Genomic DNA, 23,498 nt, shown 5'->3' on the forward strand with positions numbered 1-23,498 from the left:
TTTTATCAAGACTACCTAACAGATTTATAACACAAGAGTTAAATCATTAAATATGGGACAGGCCACCCCTTACTCAGGCTTACTTTGTAACCAATACCAAAGATGTCTGATACAAAGAATGCCACTGAGTCGCTGGTCTACAAAATCATGGTTAATGATCAGCTGATCAATCCAAATGAAACACTCACAGTTCAAAATGCACATGTAGACACACACACACACACACACACACACACACACACACACACACACACACACAAACACACACACACACACACACACACACACACACACAGAAGTGGGGAGGAAAGTACAGTGGAAAGGTGAGCGGATCAAAGTGCTGCTTTTTTTTAATTATCATTCCTGACTTATTGTAATTTTTTATGCCTTAATTTGAACATTTCATTTTTTTTTTTTACTTTAAAGAAAATCTTATTAGGAATCAGGTCTGAGAGTTAATAGTATATAAATGAATTACGTAGATCAATGAAGTAAAAGCTCCAGAATTAAAAAATCAGATAGCTAAAAATGACCTTTTAAAATGTGGTTTTGTTTGTGTTTTCTTTGTTTTTAGTGGACACACCAAGCCACAGTTAATATCTGAGGGAAACAATTCATCTCTAGGATTCTGAGTCATGCAAAGGAAACCCATTCAATTGAATTCATTCCAATTACTGAGACATAAACACAGTTATGATTGGGACATCAGTGGCTTGCAGGAATAGTCTGCTCAGTATCCATTAGTTCTGTGACAGGAGTTTAAAAACCATCACATTGGTTGTCAAAATAACAAAGTATCAATGGTTGGTGTGCAGCTTCCTGTGAGCCACTGACGATCCGCTCTGATATTGGCAGGAAGATGGAGATAAATCAATCAACTTGCCTAGAAGAACTTTAGCATCTTCAACGTCAAAATCACCATCGCCATCTGTATCGTATGCCACCAGTTTACCTACAGCAGCGACAAACACACACTGAGCTCAGTGTTTCTCTCTGTCTGAGCTACAGAGATCATTAGACATTCACATGCATCATTCAACATGTATGATCCACAGGTAGGAAATGCACCAAGCCTCCAGAAGACGAGCCGTTTCTTAACCACCCCCTAGCTGTGTTTGAGACTTGGTTCTGATTGGTGAAGATAAAATCTAATCAATTTGCAGGAACACATCTGGCAGACTTCAGCCTTTCCTGTTGACAGTTTGGTAAAACCATTGAAACACACTTTTGTGAAAACACCAGTGCTGTCTCAGGGTGGTTTTTAAGGTCTGGAAATAATGACAGTTAGCGGGCTCAGTCTGTGAGCAGCCTGACCCAAACCATCTCCATCAGATGGAGAGAGAAGCAATATCCTGTCCTGCAATCCAGACACCAATAGTGGAGCAGCAGACTGCATTAGCTGCCAATGTGAAACAGGGATCGGCACAAAGGTAAGTCAACATCAGAGCAATAAGAGCCTAAGTAAGGACAGAAAAACTCCTGCAGATAGATTAAGATTCACTGAGTCCGCTTGTTTCTGCCTTTAATCAGGAGCTGGATAATAAGGGGACTGGTCAATCAGTGGATGGGTATGATTTTTAAGACTACTTTATTTTGTGTCCATCTCGTCCTTTCAGGGGCCAAAACAGGCTCTACTACAGAAAGTGATCTGTCAAGGTGCATTTCCTAACAGGTATTCAGTCAGTGAGGCAATGACAGTCTGATTGATTTTCTAGATCAGTTAGATTTTAACTTCTCATCATTTACACCACAGGTGTCAAACTTGTGCCACGGAGGGCCGAGAGGCTGCAGGTTTTCATTCCAACCAAAAAACTCCACCAGCTGATTTCACTGATTAGTCTCTGCTCTCTGCTTGAAGGCGAGATAAACAGTGAAATCACCTGGCAGAGTTTTTGGTTGGAACGAAAACCTGCAGCCTCTTGGCCCTCCATGGCACTAGTTTGACATCCCTGATTTACACATATGTAAAAAAGAAACATGTAAAAACACATTTAACAGGTCAAAGGTCAGAAATAAACATAAATCCAAGGGTCATGGGAGAAAATGGCTTCAGCTGAGGAGTTTTTCAGAAAGGGTTAGAGGATAACATATCTATTACTGAACATAAAAACAGCATGTTTTTTTAACAGTGTAAGAAAATAGACTGAAGCCTTCTCCTTCAACCCTTGGCCTCACTTCTGACTGACTTGGTAACAGCTGGAGGGTCTTTGTCCATCAACTATGAGAAGCCAAACAGCTATGAGCAACATGAGGTTGGATAAACCAGGGTTGGGTACCAATTTTCTTAGATTTGTGGCTTCGATAAGAGTTCAGGGTTGACTCTTGGTCTGAAGAAGTCGTCTTATCTGCCAGGACGAGTCGAAACAACAGTTTGGCTAAAAGCTTCACTACAGAGGTAGTTACACAACATGTGTGGTAAAGCACATCCACTGTGACAGCGGCTTTACTTTCACACAGCACAGGTTTGAGGAGGTACCCTGAATCTGGTGTGCTGTAGTCACAGTTAGCAAAATGAAATGTTACGCACTGCACCAATTTCATCTGGAGGCTCAAAATCTTAGGTTTGGTAGTTGGTGAAAGAATTTGTTTTTGTTAGGAAGATTGCTGTCTGTCTGAAAAAATTATATCGCCGAAAACTGAAGACCCTGAGGGAGCGTGACAACAAGAAGAACAGAATCATTCCTGAGAATACAGAATTCAGCACAAACACTCCAGTGATTTTTACCTTGCAAGGCGTCAGACAGGTTAATTTGTAAGCCTTTAGCCTTGTCTGCATGCAAACACAAAACACACAGATTACTTTAGAAAGATCAAAAAACAGATTCATGACATATACACCAATCATCATCATGGTCAGAGAGGAATGTTCATCATTTCTCATTGGAAAGAGCAGATTAGTGACAGGGTGAGGCAGACATGCAGTTCACAGAATGAGTGTGATGGAGAGTGCATGATGGTCCTCATGCCACAGAGCAATGAGAGATGGATGTTTATGGGGTGAGAAATGAACATCATATGAATCAAAGATAACAGTTTTAGTAACAGTAAATCTGTACGCACTCTCAAACAGAGGCTGAGCATTATTTATGATGAAGAGTCAAGCATAATCAAATGATATCGTTAGTGGTGATGATTGTTATGTGAGGGTCTTTTTTTGATACAGACCCAAAGAAATCTAAATAAAAAACATTAAACCGTAACTGAGTGAGTGGCCTTTTGGCTCTGTAAGTGTTTATGATCTGCAAAATGAAAGGCTCTTTGGAGAAACCGAGTCACTTCCATCAGCTCCATGGTCAGACAGGGTGATAAGTTGATAATGAACCAGCTACGGAGCATCATTTTGTGTAACAGCAAAAGAGCCCAAACAAAAACCCAAGAGTCCCTCCCATCAATGACACGTCAAATACGGCACGAGCAATGGAAGCAGACTCAGTAAAGTCGTTAACACAGTTATTATTTTACTGCAGAGATCACCACTTATGCTGAAAATGATGTTTACTGAAGGTAGACTCTGATTCACCGACTCTTAAGGCCACCCCAATTCTACCCCTTGGCCCTTGGTGCTGCACGTTCACATCTAGAGAAGGGGCGTCTCGTTTCTCTGTGAGGTGAAGGAGATGGGCTAAGGGGAAGGGACACAAAGCCCTTGAAACTAAAACAAACCTCACTTGAAAGGAAGGGGTATGAGGCTCCAGGAAATAACAGTACCCATGTTTTTATCAGATGCCCAGTCCTCTGTTACTCCACGTTAGTTAATATTAGCCATGTTTGAATTGTTGGTTGTATTTTGAAATCGCTTGTTATAACGATCTGGCTAACACTGTTACAGCTAGCAAAAGCTACGGTGATGTCAGAGCAGAGTGACATATCCACAGCAAACAGACTTCACTACGATGAAGTGCATTTCATGAACAACCAGACAGCCAAGCTGCATTCAGGAGCTGCATTAAATACATCAGCTATGTTAAGCTAACAAAATGGTGTTCAGAAGCTACATATAGCTTTTCAAAGATTAGCTGACTCATCACTCCTGTAATGCAGTCCATGGTAGTGAAGTCTGCTGTGAGTGTGTCGCCCTGCTCTGACATCAGTTTATCATCACTTTGTAGAAATGTGTTCACCTCCAAACAGAGGGCCAAGAGGAAGGGGTAGACATGGTGGTTGGTTAATAATGGTTGGAATGAGGAAGCCACATGCAGGACTGTACAGCTCTATGTTCACCATGACTCCAAACTCCATGGTCGAATGTGGGAGTTACTTTGGTATGACTGGCTTTTGCTTACGGATGAAGTCATTTCATGAACAGATGGTTTATCTCCATGGTTATGGCCATGAGACACTAAAGGAAGTGAATAAGAACAACAAGACAACTGGGACATCCTTTAGACGAGGTGCCTGATGTGGAATGATCAAACACATACAGCCTTAAAACAGCCTCAGTGTGTGCTGCATGGTACACTCACCAAGGACTCCCTGATAGTCAACCAGGTCGAAGTAGACCACAGCTACAGATGTCCACACACCCAACAAGGCCAGTACGATGAACCAGGTGAAGAAGCTGCTGCCGCCAGACCCAGAGTCGGACTTCTTCCCATTCTTATTGGCTGACTGGGCTTTGGTACCATCTGCAACACAGAAACAGTGGATGAGTGGCTGTTTGGACACATCGTCTCTGTCTACACACTAACCGCCATGCTGTTTGTGTATCCACCAAATGAGTTCAGTTTAGAGAGAAAGGCAACAAAAAGAGAGCAGGAAAGAGAAAGAAGACAGAAAAGAGGGAAAGAAAACAGAGGCAACGACTGACACAGACAGACCACTTCAACTATAGCTGCAAAACATGTCAGGGCACGGTTTCAGGATGCAAATACATGAAACAGGTTGATTCTCAGACAGACATAAAGCTGTGCAGAGAGAGAGATGGCAGCACAAAAATAAATACAAACCTCAACATGATACTACCTCAATATTAACCCTTTCAAAGCTGATGCAACATCAACACATTTCTACCTTTGAGGCTCAATGTGAAGAAGTCATTTTAGACGGTGTCATCGTTTCTGAGACAGGTGGATATGTGCCGAGATTGGCTGAAATACACATGGAGGGATGAAGGGTATGATTCAGGATTCTTTAATTCCTTTTTACAACAGGCCTTCCTGACAGCTAAGATGGATGACACTGTCTGAGATGAACTTGAAGGGTAAAAATGAATATCTGATCTCCATCCAAGACAACTTTTTACTGGATACAATGCCACAAGGTGAGGTATCATAGCAATGTTGATTGAAAAGTGATGATGAAACCTTTTCTCTCTCCTTGTTTGTCTGCTCTTCTCTACTTTTTCTGTCTGACAGGTAGGCTCCAGTGTCCACCATCACTCCAAAATTAATCACAGAAATTATTTTCAGCAGAGAAAAACACAGATCTCTCTTCTCTCTACTAAACATCATCAGCTGGTGTGGTGTTGTCATAGAGACTTAGACGTGCTGTAAACCAATCCTGTCCTGCTCGACCCGATCAGGAAGCTAAGTACAGCATTTAAGAATAATCCTAAATGTTGCTGATAATCTCATTTTAAAGTGTGGATTAGGATCAGCTAGATATCCAGAAGGGAGACTTTTTCTAGATCACTTATAAAGTCCTCACAAGAACTTAAAAGGAATAATGGCACATATGTGGCGTCCCGTTTAAATGGGTTAAATCTAGAGCGTCGTGATTTATGTGATGTCTGTCAAAGTTTGGTAGGATCCCCAACAAAGAGCATCACACACTCACTGTCTGAAATATGATTTAGAATGAAATTAACTGACGGTAGGGGGGGCGCCTCACTGTGCAAACAGTAGACTGAACTTCTTTTGTTAACATTTGGGACTGTATTTGGAATATAAGCTACTATCTGATGAGATCAAATGTGCTAATGGTCCGTGTGCTGCTGCAGCAGAGCTCTGAGAGTAAGCATGAAACTCCCTCTCAGAGCTGAGCCCGTAAACCAAATGTGATTTCAGCAACTGTGATCTTAGAAAAAGATCACTTGGGTTAAAACACTTTTTCCTTCACAGCAGATCTCTGCCAACCCCCAAAACAGCTCTTACTTCATCAGCATCATCATCATGGAGGGCTCCGATCTGCTGAGTTTACTCTGTAGGGTTTGACCCTTTAATACACACTGACCATGTATTGAATTCTGGGTAAATCTACACATATCCCATTCCTTATTTTTATAATGATATGTTAGCCTAGAGATGCTGTTAGAGCTCCAATATGTTAAAATACACACCAGACCACACAAAGTCATGCAGCAACCATCAGGCACTGCTCCTGCTGTTAGGCTTCGAGCGAGGGGAGTCTGGTTCTGCAACCAAGAGCAGCAAACTGAGCAGCAAACTGAGCAGCAAACTGAGCAGCAAACTGAGCAGCAAATGTCAAAGATCACATCAATCCAATCAAAGTTTGACTGTAGCGAACGGCCGATGATCATCAGATTATTGTGTGGAAGAAGCTTCGTGTGGCGCAACAAATGACCCATTCAGATGAGCATTCAGAGCCTGAAGCAGACAGCCTGAGTCAACAGAGACGGTTCATAACCACCTTTCTGACAGAACATCTCAAACTGGAACTTCAGGCTCGGTCGAGCTATCCAGGGGACAGAGAGAGGGACGTTTTGAGCTTCAGAATGCAGCCTTAGGCTAGATACCATCCAGAGATCACACATGCCAGAAACACTTCTCCTCCCATCTGAGTCGCTTTAGATGAGCTGTTTCTCATCTTAATACTTCAAATCAAACCCAACAAAGAGAAAATAAACCGTTCATTCACAACATGAAGCATTTCATCTTTATACATCAGCCAAAGGCATTTACAAGGTTTCCTGCTGCCGCCCTCAGACTTCAGTGCTGACTCCAGGAAAAGGCCAGAAAGCCTTTGACACAGGGACAAATAAACCACATCCAAGAAGCTATTCTAGGGCTGTAATGGCATCCCACAGTGAATGATGGGAGAAAATAGTGACAAAGAAAAGAACAGGTGGTGCCGTCAGCTCTGTGGTGTCAGGTCATACTCAGGGACATTCTCACAGAGCATTACTCTTTGGTGTACGGTCAGAAAGACCTTTACAGAGAAGCATTCTGCAAAGACGAAGAGAAGTGCTGATGCAATGAGCATTTACCATGAGAAAATCCATGACTATCCAGAAATACTACAGCTCAGTGAAAAGGGAGGAAGAACAAAGAGCTGAGAGTGTTTTATCAACTCTATTTTAATTAGAGCTGGAGAAACCAGTGGGGGTCAAAAGAGAAGAGGAAGTACCTCAAACAGCACCAGTCTGATTACACACAGCAAAACTTCCAATTTGGCCTGATACAGATCAGAGTCATGAACATGCTGCAACACGACACTCACACAAAGCTCCAGCTGCTCTCAGACCAGCAACGAGCCAACCCCAACTTCAGTTCCACTCCATCCTTTAACCAACCTATTAGACCCATGCTATGACTGACACGCACACGCACGCGCACGCACACGCACACGCACACACACACACACACACACACACACACACACACACACACACACACACACACACACACACACACACACACACACACACACACACACACACACACACACACACTTTGGTCCCCCTCAGCTTACTCGACACCCTTAAACTGAAACTGTCTTTACCTTGGGTTTCCCCAGCTATCACCTCAGGGATCGCTGTGGCCACTGGAGGGATGGTGGTATCAGCCAGAGCTGCTGGATCACCCATCCGTGCAGACAGCTGGTTCTGACGCCTGGCTCTGATAGGCCCAAAAGTACGGTGTTGCCCCAACTCTGTGAGAACAGTCACGCTGCTGTCTGCTCTCGTCTCTGTCCCTGCTTCTCCTCCTCTGTCTTCTGTCTGTCACCGGCCTCTGCTCAGTGACTTTTTTCTCAGATCCTAATATAACCGTGGAGGTCAAAGACATCTATTTATAGAGCTGTTGGACCAGCTGGCCCTGACACAAAGAGAGGGGAGAAAAACTGATGGGGCAACACCAGCTATAGACAGAGACTCAATACAGGAGCTATGCTGCTTTTGAAACTATTTACAATCTGGGTTTCCGTTATCCGGTAATTACCGGACCTTGACCGGTAAAATCTGCCGAAGTCCGACATATTTCAGCTCCACCGGTCAAAATGTTCGGTGAAAAACATCCCCTCTTATCTTTTATGGATAGGCCTGGTCTATGTGGAACAAAACTTTTTTTTTTTTAGGCGGTACTAAACTTGTAGCACAGGTTTCATTTACTCCGACACAGCGCAGAACAACAACACAGCGGGAGACACATGTCGAAACAGGCGAAACTTAAAGACTTCTTTACTAAACAGAATAATTCAGAGGAGAAAGATGGTGGTGAGGCTGAAATCCCGGAGGCTGCAGCAGATGATGTCTTGCCTCCTGCCGAAGAAAAGGAAAAGTCGGTCGTTTCGGACCGAATGGAAGCTTCTGCTGTGCAGTATTAATTTAAGATAACCAGTTGAGTCAGTTGATGGCACTCATTTTATTTGATATAGCCTATGCTTTAAAAGAAAGTTTTATAAAGTGACATGCTTTAATATCATTCTTATATGAACGTCGCATCATTTTAAGTCTGTCCCTTAAGGTAAACGTGAGGATCCATGTAAACTTAGTGGCATGACCTTAAAGCACCAAATTAGTTGCCTTAACAAATTTCGTCAGTAAATAATGTAAAGGCTTGCAAAATATAACTTCCATGAGGCTATTCACTCCTGCAGTGACAGATCACCCTATAGAGCCCAAATGTCATCGTCGCTGTTGAGGTGCAGATCCTAACTGTCATTATTCAGGAGCTGTCCGCGGGACTCCGCTGTTTGACTCCTCATTACTCATTGACGCACAGTGCAGGGTTTTATAATCACTTTTTTGGAATCAGTCCACTCAGGTTGTTACACAACTTTACTTTGAAGATAGAACAAATGTTTCTAGTACCAAATTATTTATGTTTTTAAGTTGCTTTGTCACGTTTAGCGACAAAGATTACATCGATCAAAAATACACCCCCACTTAATAAAAGGAATAGATTTTTTTTACAGGCTTGCTCTGCAGGTGAGTACACGTTATATAAATGTACTGATCTTTGGGCATAACTTTGAATAAATTCCCCTACCACTCTATTGAAATTTAGTCCGCATGAACTTTGTCAGGCGAGGGCAGGGCCCTTTGAAAAGTATCCCCCCCCTGCCCCGCCCCAGCCTCACAGAAGCTGCTGGGGTACTTTGCAACATTTAAGCTCAATAAATTCAGATAATATTTGACCGGGAAATCAAACGCTTGTCCGGTAAATTGAAAACCTGCCGGTCACATTGTCCGGTGCCATTTTTTTATAGCAGAAACCCTGTTAACAATCACATATTTTATCCATTACTGGAGATGTAAGTAAATATGGGAATTACATTTTAAAATTATATGTACAGATTTCTTTTGTTTTGGCCTATTAGTACTTCCTCAGAGCAGAGGTTTGTGAGTTTTCCCTAAATCACATGAAGAAACATAAAAAAGTATGAAAGGTTCACCTTCCAGAAGAAATGCTCCAATCTACTTATTCTGTTCCCAGGATTCCTCATTCACAACTTGAAAACAGAGTCTCTGCTGACACCTTGTGTGTTGTCACAAACACAGTTGTAAAGCGTTGGTAAGGTGGGGACAGACCCTGGCGTGGACCCCAAAGAGGGCGAAAACCATTTCCACAGCTCCAGGCTGGTCGTCTGACGCAGCTTCTCTGTAGCTTTTAGACTCACTTCTGACTTACTTTGCCTCCATTAAATTTAACGCGTTCCTTCTTCCCCTCATGATTAACTGTTTGTTTTCCAATGGCTGGACATTAATACAGGCCCAGATCTGAGATAGTTCTTGATAGGGATGGACCGATGATCGGCTGGGCCAACTATTTCGCATTTTGAGGCAAACTGCACCGGCCTTTATTGTTAATGTAACAGACAACAAGAAATCATTTAAGACTTTGTTGTTTTTTGGCTCTGATGCAGCGGCGCTTCCCTGTCTGCAGTCACTACTGTCTCTAGCTTCTTCCCACCCACAGTCACCCACAGTCACCCACAGTCACCCACAGTCACCCACAGTCACCCACAGTCACCCACAGTCACCCACAGTCACCCACAGTCACCCACAGTCACCCACCATCTGATCTGTTACACTGAGCTATTTTATGGAAATCTTTATATACTGGTTTAAACTTTAGGGAGCGATTTTTTTTAAGTGTTCATTTAACTTTATAAGACATGCTGCTGAGCCTGTTCAATTAACCTATGCTTAAAGGGGTTTAAACAAAGTCCAAATATCGGTTATTGGCCTCCTTTACTACTAATGATCAGTATTGGTGCTGAAAAAAAAACACATTAGTCCCTCACTAATTCTTGGGAAAAATAGTGTAAGTGTTATTGAAATAATCCACATCCATCTTTGCTTATTTTACCACTTATCTACGAATACCTCTTGTTTTTTTCCTCTGAATATTTTGTCTAATTTAAAATTAATTTTTCTACAGTTCACTTTGTAAATGTTTCCCATTAGGGGTCAAAAGAAGAGGTTCATATAAGAGACTGACAATCAATAACAAACACTCGTCGTCCATAGCAACACCTGTGTAAGCTGGGAACACACCCACAGAAACAAACACACCGCTGTGTGTCTTGAGTTGACTGTTGTTATTCAGATAGGTCTCCAAGTCCTCTAAAAGATCCCTTCACACTTATTTCAAGTATCTGATTTGAATCATTAAAAACTGTTAAAGAAATAAAACCTCTACTCAAGTGTAAACAGCTTTTCTTAAAGTTTGGCTGAGTCTGTGTTTTCTGACATGAAGGCTGCTGCTGCACAGCTCCAAAACCCAGAAACCTGCAGTTGTATCAGAGATTTATCATGCCTTCTACTCAGTGAGACCTCTGCACCCTAAAGAAGATGCTTTAACCTGGCAGGACCTGCTGCTTCCATGTAACATTAGGTCATTAGAGACACAATGTGCCAACAAAGTTTTGAGATCCAAATCAAAAAATGCTGCAAATAAAGAGACTTCATGTAGCGTGTGTTTAAAGCTCCCTCATGCTGATGAAGTATGGATGAATACATGTTAACAGAAGCCCTCACTGAAGACAGACAGAGAGGATACAGACAGAGGTGTGAGGTCTTGATTACACAGTCAGAAGTTGTTTAACAGGTTGACATTTCAAACACTGCTGTTGGACCAGATGGTGGTATGAAATGAATGGACGGACGGACAAACACAAAATGATCTAATCCACAATGAATTACAAAGAGAGTATGACTCCTGCATGTTTTTCATGGACTGACTCCTATAAGGTGCAGCTGAGGAAATTAATGGAGCCTGTCTCTTGGTCTTAGATTGAGATTATCAGACTATCACGTGTCTTTAGAACGGTATACCTGCAGGAAGATGTTTCTGTTTATATGAAAAAACCTTCACCTAAATAACAACAGTTTCCTGATAAACAGGTGCCAAATTGTGCATCAGAAAGCAGAAAATTCAGTGTCTGATGCTCAGACTTACAGATGAGAGGTTTAAACACAGCAGGCTGCCTGTCAAAAAGGGAAAAAAAGACTTTTGTTTGAACTTTTCTCCATCATTAAACACAGTGAACTGACTCTAATGTGGATGAGCATCTGCTGAGCCAGCTTTCCCAGCCAGCTGAGAGAGAAGCACAGAGCTGGTGCCAAACTCCAGCTGCTCTGAGGTTAGCTCTTTTCACTGCACACACTTTCTGCTCAGCTTCAATCAGCGAGGAGCCATCAATCCCAGAGATAAAGACACACAACAAAGAAGAGCCAAACCTTGGAAATCATGCATCAACATACCCATCTGTGCTTCTACACACTCCATCGTAACAACGCCTCACACACACCTCTGCAGCCTCCTGATGTGAGAAACCTGGAGTAGTCTCCTTCTTCACCAAACAAAAAGACACTAGTGACAAACCCTGTCCAGGCCACTCCTCTCTGAGAGGCATAGTACACATAGTTCAGCTGCTGCTCCGAGCTCTTATGTAAGGCAGGCTGCTCCACAACGCCTTCAAGTAAAACTCACTTTCCGCTGGTATTCAGTGTGCACGGTCACGCCAAACCTGACCCTAAACAAAGGTTAATGGAAGGGTGGCTGTGGGAGAGGTGGAGGAAGGACAGTGAAGACAGAAAGAGAAGGAGAGAGATCCGTGTTTGGTGACTGAACAGTACAGACTGAATCCAAAAAACTCAGTCCTTACATAATGTAGCCTCAAGGGTCCTGTTATACCAGGCAGGTATACATGTCTGACTGGAGCCCATCACAAGCTGGGTTTCCTTTACACTTTTTCGCAAAATCAAAGCAATATTTCTGAAGTTTCGATAAAGAAAAATTTTGCCTTGCTGGTGTTTCCATTACAACCAGAATTGCACACAACTTGAGTAAAGTAAAACATAATGTCCGTCCGGACACTGCACTCATGATGACGCCGGTTTTTGAACGTTAGTGTTTTTATTCACTGCTCAAACTGTCAGCCGTGATCACGCTAACTTAAAACAGGCACGAACAAAACACTGAATGAAGATCATCATCTCCTGCTCACATACTCTCACTCACACACACACACCTCCCCTCCTCCCTCCTGCTGCTCTCTGACCCACTCACAGCTATCCTGCCAGAGTCCGTTTGTGGCAGTGGACATGTACAAGGAGATGAGGGAGGTGTGTTGTTATGACAATGTGATGTTTTTGCGAAAAAGGTGTTTCCATTGCACTTTTGCAAGAAACTTTAATATCGAAACTTCAGAAAAACCACCTCATGAGAGCGTAAAAACTTTTCTCGAAATTTGAGAGGTTTTTTTCGAAAATGTGGTGTTTCCATTACCATTTTTTATTGCAATTTTTACATTTTGCACAATTCTGGGCGTAATGGAAACACAGCTACGGTCTTTCAGCACAACAAGACCAATAAAGACATCCACCTGGGGGGAAACTGTTAGCTCAACTTCAGGGAAAGCTTCTTTTAGATTTCCATGAGCTGGTAATATCAAATGGCTCCCGTAATAATTTATATAAAACAGCTGCTCTGGACAACTTCCTTACATTCAACAAACATCTCTGGCTAACACTTGTTCCACCTGCAGATCTCATACAATAAATGCAAAGATATGACTTTTAGTGGCGTACTGCAAAAACTGAAATCGAAGCAAGGGTTAATGTTTTATTTCAAGTCTTATTTCTAGATTTTATCAGACTCAACAAAGGCCAAAAATCTTTCTTTTCAAAGAAACATTTACTTGTCAACTATCTTGAGATAAACCTTATATCTTAATACAGGAAACTACAAAGGCAAACTTTTCAAACCAACTGGCAGATTTTTTTTACTCTCGCTGTAAGCTGTTTTTAATTTGATTTGTTTATTTTTACTGGTTTGGAAACCGCAACAAAATGTGTGCCGTACTGAGTGACCAAACTGAACCACTTGGTGGAAATGGGGCTTTTGCCTAAATTTGAGACAGGTCCACAAATCACTGACCCATACCGTCCCACTTTTTTGTTCCCATCTGTTGAGGTGATCGACGAACTGATCCGACTCCAGAGGGTGGAGCTAGAAACACTGCAGTCTGTTGATTGGTGGAAAGAACGGTCACCTCCTGTGTGACAGCAGTAATTAAGAAAAACACATAACCCACCATGTTGAAATCGCCTGTCCACTTCCTGAAGAAAACTTTCTGTTCGTTTGTAAAGTGTTGTCACGACACATCGTTCCATGGTCGCATTTTTCTTCTTCATCCGATTTATAAGCAGGGTACACTGTGTCACACTGCTACGCCGTCACATTATTATGTATATATGTACATTATTGACACAACTATCAGCATCCAGCTTACACTGAGCCTTCCAAGAAGAGCACGGTTGGGATCAGACTTTAACAGATCCAACCAATACCAGACTGCATTGATTCAAACCGGACCACTTTGTAGAAACAGAACTTTGCTCACGTTCATTATTCCAGGCCTTATTTTTTGCCTGTAACATCTGGAATGAAGACATTTTTCTTGACTTGACATAAACACTTGCTTAGATTTCAGTTTTTCCTACTGAACTAGTTGCGAGTCCGTAGTCTGTAGTTTTCAATTTCGTTGTACTTTGCAATTTTGTCTAAAGAGCAGGAGCCTTGGTCTCCTCACTCTGCTGACTTTTATTTATTCATTCATTCATTCATTCATCAGCTGAGTGAAATCTGTTAATACCTGCGCTGAGTTTGAATTCATTGATTAACTACACACCATGATACCTATCACTGCTAAACAATAAAACTGTCATCCAGACATAATGGACTGAGAAACAAAACATTAGCTCACTGATAAAACAGGCTAATGACCTGCCAATAATCACTGTTTCACAAGTCTCTCTGTGGTAGATTCAGGATCTGGTGGCTCTACCGGTTCCCTTTCTGCCTGTTCATGCAGCTGTCAAAGGGCTGAACCCAGTATACGCACACAGGGAGATTGTATGTCCTAGGTTTTATTAGATAAAGAGACAAACCCTGTGCTAAAGGCCTCAGCTCTCTAGTCGGCAGCTGACACCTTATCAAACCATTAAGAGAAGATAAGAGCAGGTTTGGTTTTACCACCGTGTGTTTCAAACCTTACTGACAGCCAGCGCCAGATTTCACAGCCTTCAGAGACTGAAGCCAGATATGTGCTGAACGTAGAAGACTGGAAAAAGCACAGCAACTTTTTCAACTTGTCACCTTCAAAAAAACTTTTTCAGTTTGAATTCCTTTAAACTGCGACCAGTTCTGTGCTGTGAGCTCAAACAGTGGTTAGACTGGGATCCCTGGAGTGTGTCTGACAGAGAGGAGTGGGAGGGGCAGGCTGAGCAGGGAAAAATGCAAATCAAGCCTGGAAGCGTGGCCACAGCATCCTGATCCTGATAACCTGGTTTTAGTGGTGACTCAGTGAATTAAACATGTGGGGGCATGCATTCCTTTGTGTGTGTGTGTGTGTGTGTGTGTGTGTGTGTGTGTGTGTGTGTGTGTGTGTGTGTGTGTGTGTGTGTGTGTGTCAGCAAAACCCTGAGCTCCAACAGGCAGACAGCAGAACAGCAGGTGAGAGAAGCAGCTTCACTATCAGGGGTTACGAGTCTACAAAAGCATTTTTTAATACCCCAAAAACCTAAATATTTATCTCAACTAACCGGGATACAACAAAAATATTAAAAATATATTATCACTTTAATATTCCTATAAACCCTTTGTGTTTTTTTTGCCTACAAATTGATCCTGACAAATATTTTATGAATTGTTATTTACTGATGTGCAGTTTTTTTGACAGTCCATGTGACTCAGGCTTAAATCCCCACTATCACCACGTTTCCTGCTCTATGCACAATCCTGTCCTCTCTGGACAAGGACACAATAAGCCAGAAGAAAAAAGTGAAAATGTCACTTAAAATATTTAATATTGTGAAAATATCTTATTTACCTTTTAAACAAAATAACCAAAGAAAGGCTTCTTATTGGTACTCCAACACAATGGTTAAAATATCTGATGTCAAACATAAAATATGACAACGTATGGCACTTAGCAGAATTTTTTAAAATGTGCTTTTTTGTTTGTTTGTTTTTCTATTTTATTTTATCTGGTTGACTATTTCTATTTTGGTGAATTATTCGCAACAATTAATTTTTTACCTGCTTTACTAACTTTAACACCTCACCAAGGCATAAGGTTTAGTAGATTTTTTTACTTCAAACATTTATACATAAATATTTAGTAATTACTTCCTGCCATATTAACTGTCGATGTTTGTTTTTACCTTTTGTTTTCGATGCTGCACACCAAGTGGAGTTGCAACTCCAATTTCATTGTTTCCCTGCTTCAATGACAATGAAGCACTTGATTTACTTTGTTTTGTTATGTAATACATTTAACCTATAATTTGTGCATTTTGTACCTTTAAACATCCAAGAGAAGATTAAAATTATCTATTAACAAATCACTGTCTTTTTGTAGTTTCAGCATGGTTGATTTCAACAGTTCAAAAGTATCTTTAAAAAAATGTTTTTTTCTATAAGTCAATAAAACCCTGGTGGGTTATGTGTAAGCAACACATCTGTATTTTTTCTTTCCAATTCAGAAAGCAGATTAGTTAAAATTATCTTGATATTAATCATTTTTATATAGCTTTACTCTTTGTCTTTACCTGTACATCAATATATTAAACAGTTTCTAAAGCTGAGACCCATAGCTAATGTGCTCACAGGGCAACCACCACATACACCAACTCCAATATTTGACAAAAGTTGGGAAAAAAAATCTTCAATCATTGGACACAATGTAGAAACATCAGCACGAATGTTATAGTCCTTTTTTCAAGCAACATGACCTCAGTTCAGGTGAGTTAGTATGCTAAGTAACCCACCCTCCCCACAAAGAGCATAAACATTACTTGACATTAAATGTTAAATGTTTCTCTAACTTGTCTGATAAACTAAGTTTAACTTGACTTGTTAATCCCAGAGCAGTTTCACAAAACTCAAAGTCTGTAGATCACTTGAAACAGTAACCTGATGAATGCACGAACCAGTGCTGTTAGATTCCTTTGAAATTCACCCGACACAAAAACACACAGCACGGCAGTTTCATGCAAGGTGATATGGTAAAGTTTCCATCCACAACACTGAAGAAAAAAACAACCCCACTCTGCAAATGCAAGAAACACAACACAGCATCACACGAGTCCCCGAGGAGCAGACAGAGCCGTTACCCTTGCAGCTTTCCACACTTCCAGCCCTTTGGAGAGGGGAGGAGGAGGCCTGAGGGAGTGAGATGAAACATGATGTAGAGGAGTCAAGGGGACAGGCAGAGAGAGGATAGGAGGGCTAAAGGTAAAGGATGAAGCAAAAATCTGAGGAAAGCTTTCAGAAAATGTAACGCCAATTTATTCCACTGTGATTGATGCACTACAAGGAAAACCTGTCTCCACACGTCAGCGTGGAGCCCCCCTCTCTGTTTATTGGCATGTTTAATAACCTGACTGTGAATTCACTGTTTACTCTCTACTTTGAGGCTTGACTCTGCAAGTACAAATCAAATATTTGACAAGCCACTTTCAGTGTTTGATCATGCAATATAACACAAATAAATGAAGTCTGACTGTACGAGCCTTTCTCTGCAGCGCTCTGGTCAAACCCACCTCTGTTCATCAATACAACTGACTTTAACCTGGAGTTACAGGCTGAAAAGTTTCATGTGCAAGAAGAGCTCCTGTGCAGCTATGCACCAAAGGTCAGGGCAATGTGACTGTAGACTGATCGAGTCCAGCGTGTCTCTGACAGAGGTCCTGTTACAAAGACCTGCTGGCTGTCTTATTATGATCAGCATGGACTGTTGAACCACACACACACACACAGGGTGCTTCTCAAAGCTCCAAAGTTCCATCCACGCCTCCTCCACTCGCCTCCTCCACTTGCGTCTTAGTCCCGCCCACCAGAGATGCATGCCAGAGACGCGAGGAAACGAAGAGAGGAGAGAGGAGACGAGGAGGTTCATTTTATGAGCATTGAGATGTCCTCTCCTCCGGAGCGTCACATGACGTCAGTCTTGTAGTGATGGCGGCGTCACAGCTGGATAAACCGGTCTGAACGCACGGGAGAAACTAAATTAAGGAAAATAATGTAAACAACAGGGCGCTCGACCACGGAAAATTCATATTCACTTTTACATCAGTTTAACATGAATATGTTTATGAATGAAAAAGAAAAATGTCACGTTTTCCCAGGCCCAGATTGATAGTTTTTAATTCTTATGTTGGGGCCACTTTGTGTTCATAAATAATGTATTTATTCTGCTATAAGCACTGCTTAGCGCACTGGTGGGACAGGAGGAGAGAGAAGAGGAGCTGTCTGCAGCGGTGCCTTTCATCCATTACGCGCACGCAGAGGGACAGAGGTGAAACTGTTGCTGTATCAGCCAAAAATTGCATGATCTCACACCCATCACTGATAAAACAACAGTTTGCTACTGTATGACAATTGCGTGGTTATGTGTTATTTTTAAAGGCATTATTGAACTGGCTGGAGTGAGCCAGTGGAGCGCGCAGTCAGCTGACCCGAAGCCTTTCAGTTTCACCTTGAGCCTTGTTGTCTGTTGTCCGGTCTCTGGGGCTCTTTCTAATTGTCTGTTTTCATCCTCGGTGAGAATGAATGTTGTAATCATCCAGATAAATATCAAACATGTTTCAAAATTATCGGGGCGGCTCCGACGAGTCTGTGAGACGATCGTGGGGCTAAAGATTCATCTGTCAACAGCTCACACTAGAAGATAATCTTCGCCGAACGTCGGGGCTGATTTTAGTCTCCGACCAGATTTCTTCCCTGATTGTGGGGAGGACCGAATCTGGGTTAAATCGGGCGAGAATGCTGAAGTGCGAGCCCGGCTTTACACTTAAACAGCGTATCTTGCTCCATGGTGCTCACGTTTCACACATGTGGACAGCTGACGCTTTGTGGCCGGCTCTGATACGTCACAAGGGGGCGTGTCTGTCAGTGAAAAGACTTCCGCGAAGCCTGCACTTGTGTTTCCTCGATTATGCCTCCTCCAGCTCAGTCTCCTCTCTCCTCTCTCCTCTCTCCTCCGAGCACATTTGGCGCTTTGGAATGTCCTCCAATATGGCTGCTCACAAAGTACTTCCGGTGTCGCGGAGGAGAGAGGAGATAGGAGACTGCATTTTGGCACATTGGGAAGCACCCACACACACACCCACGGTGCTATGGGGGCGGGGCAAAGAAAAAAGGGCTCATACAACTGAACATTTTGTTCCTTGGGCTTCCAAACAACTGTGTGCCCTTTGAACTGCCACATTTAACAATAAAAACTCTGAAAATCTGGATAAAATTCAGGAATAGCTATGCATTCTTCCCAGATATGCTGCGCCCGTGTGTGCGCCGCGACTTTTCCACCTCCATTCACTGATGATGACACTGGAGAATCTAGTGCTGCGTTTGGACTGCACACGTCGATCCAAACCTGAGCTTTTTTTTTTAACGCATCAGAGTAAGAGGTCTGGATGATGTGCTCCAAATATCTGTAACTTTAAATTGTGCTGTGTGAGGACCTCGGGGTGCAGAGCCAGTACAGAACATTGTGTACTCATGATGCAGCGCGCACCCCTTCAGTTTGAATACTACAATAGCATCACTCTTTTTTTTCCCACGGCCACGCGTCAGAAACTTTCATCATTCAAGTGTAGAGACCAAGACAGACTTCTCTTTATTCAGGGGAAGGTTTTCAAACTGTCCTCGAAAGCAGCATCCAGATCGTAGTACTCGGGTGGACCATGTGCGCACTTATTTGCTTGTTATTTTAATTATTTGAGTGATCCACGACGCGCTCTGACTGGAGGCCATGTTTGAAGTAGCATTATGCAACGTTACTACATGAGCAATCTGTACAAAGGAGATATGATAATGAATCCCTGCATGTAGCTCGAGCTTTGACGAGGACCCCCACGAGCCACGTATAACCCCACCCACGGCATCTTATATTGACACGTGAGCATTCGGAGAGGGGACGACTGATATGGGGGCGGGGTGCCTAGCTGCACATAAACTGGTAACATTAATGAAGTTCTTTCTGCTAAAGTACGCCGTGATTCTACCCACGTTTCGGGTTTTATTTAAAAGGCCCACGAGCGGAACTCTGGGAAAGCCTGCGCACGAAATAGGCCAGCTCCAACCCTGCCGTGCGAGCCGGTTTTCCACTATAATCCCAACGAGCTGCAGTCGCCATTGTCACCAGTAGATAAACAGCTGGTGTGACCACGAATAGCGAGTTAAAATCAAACAAATAAGAAGCAATGCTACAATCTGTGATGCTAACATCTCAAGAGGCGCTGTGCCTAACAAAGTGGAATAGCGTGTTAACTTTGTTACGCTTCAGTAGATGTGCTGGAATAAAAGTGTGTTTACATGCAACACACAGCACGTTTACGTAACCTCACGGCTAAAGCACCTTGCACTAAACGCGCAGCACCCACAGTTTCAGAGCCAGAGCCTCCTGAGGGAGAGGACAGCGAGCTTTGAATGAAATAGCAGCCCGGACCCGCGCTTAACTTTGCGGGGCCTGCGACTCAAAGCTGAATCCATCACTGCAACACATGAAGACAGAAAGAAGCTGCCACGCACCTTTAGCTTTCACGTTCACTTTAGCGTTTTTCTTTGAAGCCATGACGAGTCACGGGAGAAAGTGGGCTGCTTGGATTCTGCAGGGGCCGTTGAAAGATGGGCTGAAGTGGCCGTGGGCTGTACTTGCAGCAGTCAAAAAGAAATCCTATTTCTACCTCCTGCCTCATAAAACTCAGACTCTCTGAAGCGCCGTCCCCCTTATGACTGACAGGGCTCTCCACCAATTAGAGGGCTGCGACACAAAGAGGGGCGGGGTGTAAGAATCTCTGGACCAATCGTGTTCGGGAGGCGTCGGGCTTATTCAACTGTGTGGACAGTCCTCTGTTAAGCCCCACCCCCTCCGCTTCTCTGGAACGTGGCAAGATGGTAGACGGCTGAGCGAGCTGTAGCTGCTGCTGCCATGCTGAGATTACTTTAAACCACCAGATTAAACCCAAACCCCTGAACTACTGAGGTTTAAGATCGACAAATCAAAGTCACAGAACATGATCCCTTCCCTCACCACACATGTCTGACTCGTCGCTGCAGCGTTTCCGGCTCATAAACGAATGGTGGGTGTGTTGTATTATGCTTTATTAGTCAACAGAGCCTCACAGAGAAGCTGAATAAAAATTAGTCCAGTAACTCTTCTGTGAAGGTAATCCATTAAAGCTTCATCACCTACTCTAAAGAATAAAAAGAAAAAAAAGTTTTCCTGTGCTGATAACTTTCTGACCAATCACATTCAGACAACACCCCCTGGGACCAACACTACGTATTTTAAAAACTTTTTGTTTAATCCAATGGAAAACATTATAGTCTACACTATCTGCTCCACTATCAGTAGATGGTGCTCCACCCTGCCCCCCCCCCCCCCCCCCCCCCCCCGTCCCTTTGAGCATGGGGCATTTGGTTATCTCTCAGGCCTATCTCACATTTGGTCCGCTCACAGCCCCCCACGGTTGCTCTCATACACTGAATGTTTGAGTTCAGCTTAAAATGACCTGATCACTGAATGGAGAGGTGTTTTGGGTGTGAGGACTGATCTAATCACCGGATGAAATGGAATTTGCATAATGGCCCCATGTGTGAGTTTGTCTGTGTTGGGGACTTGTTGTATCTAGTTTCATATCAGCTTGAGTGGAGCCTGAACTGTCCTGGCAGTTCTCTCAGCTGTTTCTCAATTTGTTGTTAAATGGGAAATCTGAGACACTGTGAGAAATGTTCATCTGATTCATGAACAGTGTAAATACCAAACTGACATTTATTTAAAGGAGGGAATTGTGGACTCAAAAGCAAATAAGAAGCACAGTTCTTAACTTTAGAAAACAGATTTGGTGCCTCATACTAACCAAAGTAAGTGTGACTCAGTCAACTTTGGTCAAACCTCTGTTTCTGCAACAGAAACTTAGACCCATAAAATGATCAAAAAGATAAATACATAAAGGAAAATGTTTTTTTTCTGTCATCTTTATTTCTAAAATTTACATTTCATGGTTTGAAAGTGGCGGTGAAGTTAACATGTTTTATTTTGGTGGTTGTAGTGCGTCATCAGGGTTACAGTCTGAAGTTTGGCCTCCTCCATGGTGACTGTGTAACAGACCTCACATTAGTCTTATCTCTGTCTCTGTCAGCCATTAGCTCTCTTATGCCCTCTGCTGAGACAACAGAGCAGAAATTCACAGCCTGGATTTCCCTGACCCACTTTGTGGACACCAGCAGTAGTTGGGAAGCCACAGCCTGAGGCTGACTCAGCTTGTTCTGAGCCATCAGACTGTGAGTCCTGCTCAGATGTGGCCATTAAAATCTCACATCAGTATGGTTGGATGGTTTTCCACAACAACAGTCACTCTGAAAAGATATACCCTCACTGTTTTCAGTAACAGTACTAGTCAGTGTCTACCAAACTGGACTTCATGGTTCCCTGTCGGTACATCAGGCCTGACACAGAGAGACTCTCTTTGTGACTCTGGCGTCTGATTATACATCAGGATTGATATTAATTGTGTTTTGTCAGAGACACATGTTATGGTACAAACACAGCACATAGAAACTGATTAAAGATGAATTCCTAAATATGAACTTTCAAACATAAAATGTATTTGTGCCTATGTGATGTGGTGTTTCACAGCGCATAAACACTGGATCTAAGTGTTGATTTGACTCTTTAGTCATATCTAAGCAGATGAAGTTGACTCTAGGTAAGACTACAGGGTCACAAAAGTTTAACTATGTGTGATGACCAGGTGTCTCACTGTATGTGTAGAGGGAAATTTCCTTATAGAGGTACAAGGTATAAAAGGTTTTGGGTAAATATGATTAACAAAAACATATCTCAGGCTGTTCTTTCACTGCAAGAACTGAAGTCTTAGCAAGAGTTTGTTTTCTAATTTTTGGTAGGATTGTCTCATTAGACCCAATGTGGGCCACCTTCACCTGAAAAGACCAGAAAAATGTTTTATATCAAGATCTATCAAGAAAAATGTGGTCTGTAATGTATGGAAGAGGATTAGGGCCACTGGGAAAAAAACTTGGGTCCAATATTTATTATTATAATTATTATCTGGGTCAGAATTGAGAAAAGGATAGACAATGCTGACTTTAATTTAAAACATAATAATAATTTTAAGAAATGAGTTTATTATTATTGTTATTATTATTCTATTTTTTTCTACTTTTATTTTATTGTATTTGTTTTTGGTTTGATACATTATTCCCATTTCAAGAAACCTGATCACGATATTTTAAGAAGATAATTCTTTTTTTTTCCCATTCCTTTTTTAAAATTATTTTATTTTTTTCATTTCATTTTTTTCTCCTTTAAAATAATTAAGACATTTTTCTGAACTCACCAAGTGAATGTGGCTCCTAATGAGTCTAGTAAAGCTTGATTTTAATGAGAATAGGACATAAACCCCTGGTTAGATTTTAGTTTTTGCAGTGTTGCAGTTGGAGGCTGAGCGAACATGTGGTTATCTCAGTGTACCACCCATGACCATTCTCCCCCGTTATCACTCGCACCTGTTTTTCACATGTGAAAATATCCACAGACAATTCGGCCGTGATAAATTCAGCTGGGAGGAATTCAAGAGAGATGCACGGTCAGACTCATAGAAAGATCGAACACGGTTTAAAAAAAAAAGACAGGAGATCAGAAAAACATCAAAATAATTCTGCAGAGGCCCCAAACGAGCACATCATGAGTGAGAGTAAAAAGACTGAAGAGTTCGAGGTTCGACCAGCTGTAAAGGTCTTTATAGATCAGATCTGACAGACAGCGACTCTCTTTCTCCACAT

General features: G+C 42.3%; 1 protein-coding gene across 3 annotated transcripts in view; it reads right to left on the reverse strand.

The window, feature by feature from the left end:
- asph (aspartate beta-hydroxylase) overlaps positions 1-20,413 on the reverse strand; it is a 46,739-nt gene extending 26,326 nt beyond the window's left edge. Inside the window, exons 1-4 of one of the 3 annotated variants that reach the window (XM_074687998.1) lie at positions 20,223-20,413; positions 4,464-4,625; positions 2,726-2,770; positions 884-952 (exon numbers count right to left, since the gene is read on the reverse strand). In XM_074687998.1, the coding sequence (XP_074544099.1) occupies positions 884-952; positions 2,726-2,770; positions 4,464-4,625; positions 20,223-20,265 (319 nt within the window). In that variant the 5' untranslated portion in view covers positions 20,266-20,413. The remainder of the gene's footprint in view (positions 1-883; positions 953-2,725; positions 2,771-4,463; positions 4,626-20,222) is intronic. The other 2 variants (XM_074687999.1, XM_074688001.1) reach the window with 2 other exon arrangements.
- Positions 20,414-23,498: the final 3,085 nt, after the last annotated feature.

Source organism: Halichoeres trimaculatus, unplaced genomic scaffold (genome assembly GCF_033239565.1).
Source record: "Halichoeres trimaculatus isolate MK-OKI-2021-1 unplaced genomic scaffold, fHalTri1.1 fHalTri1_scaffold_15, whole genome shotgun sequence".
Taxonomy (NCBI): domain Eukaryota; kingdom Metazoa; phylum Chordata; class Actinopteri; order Labriformes; family Labridae; genus Halichoeres; species Halichoeres trimaculatus.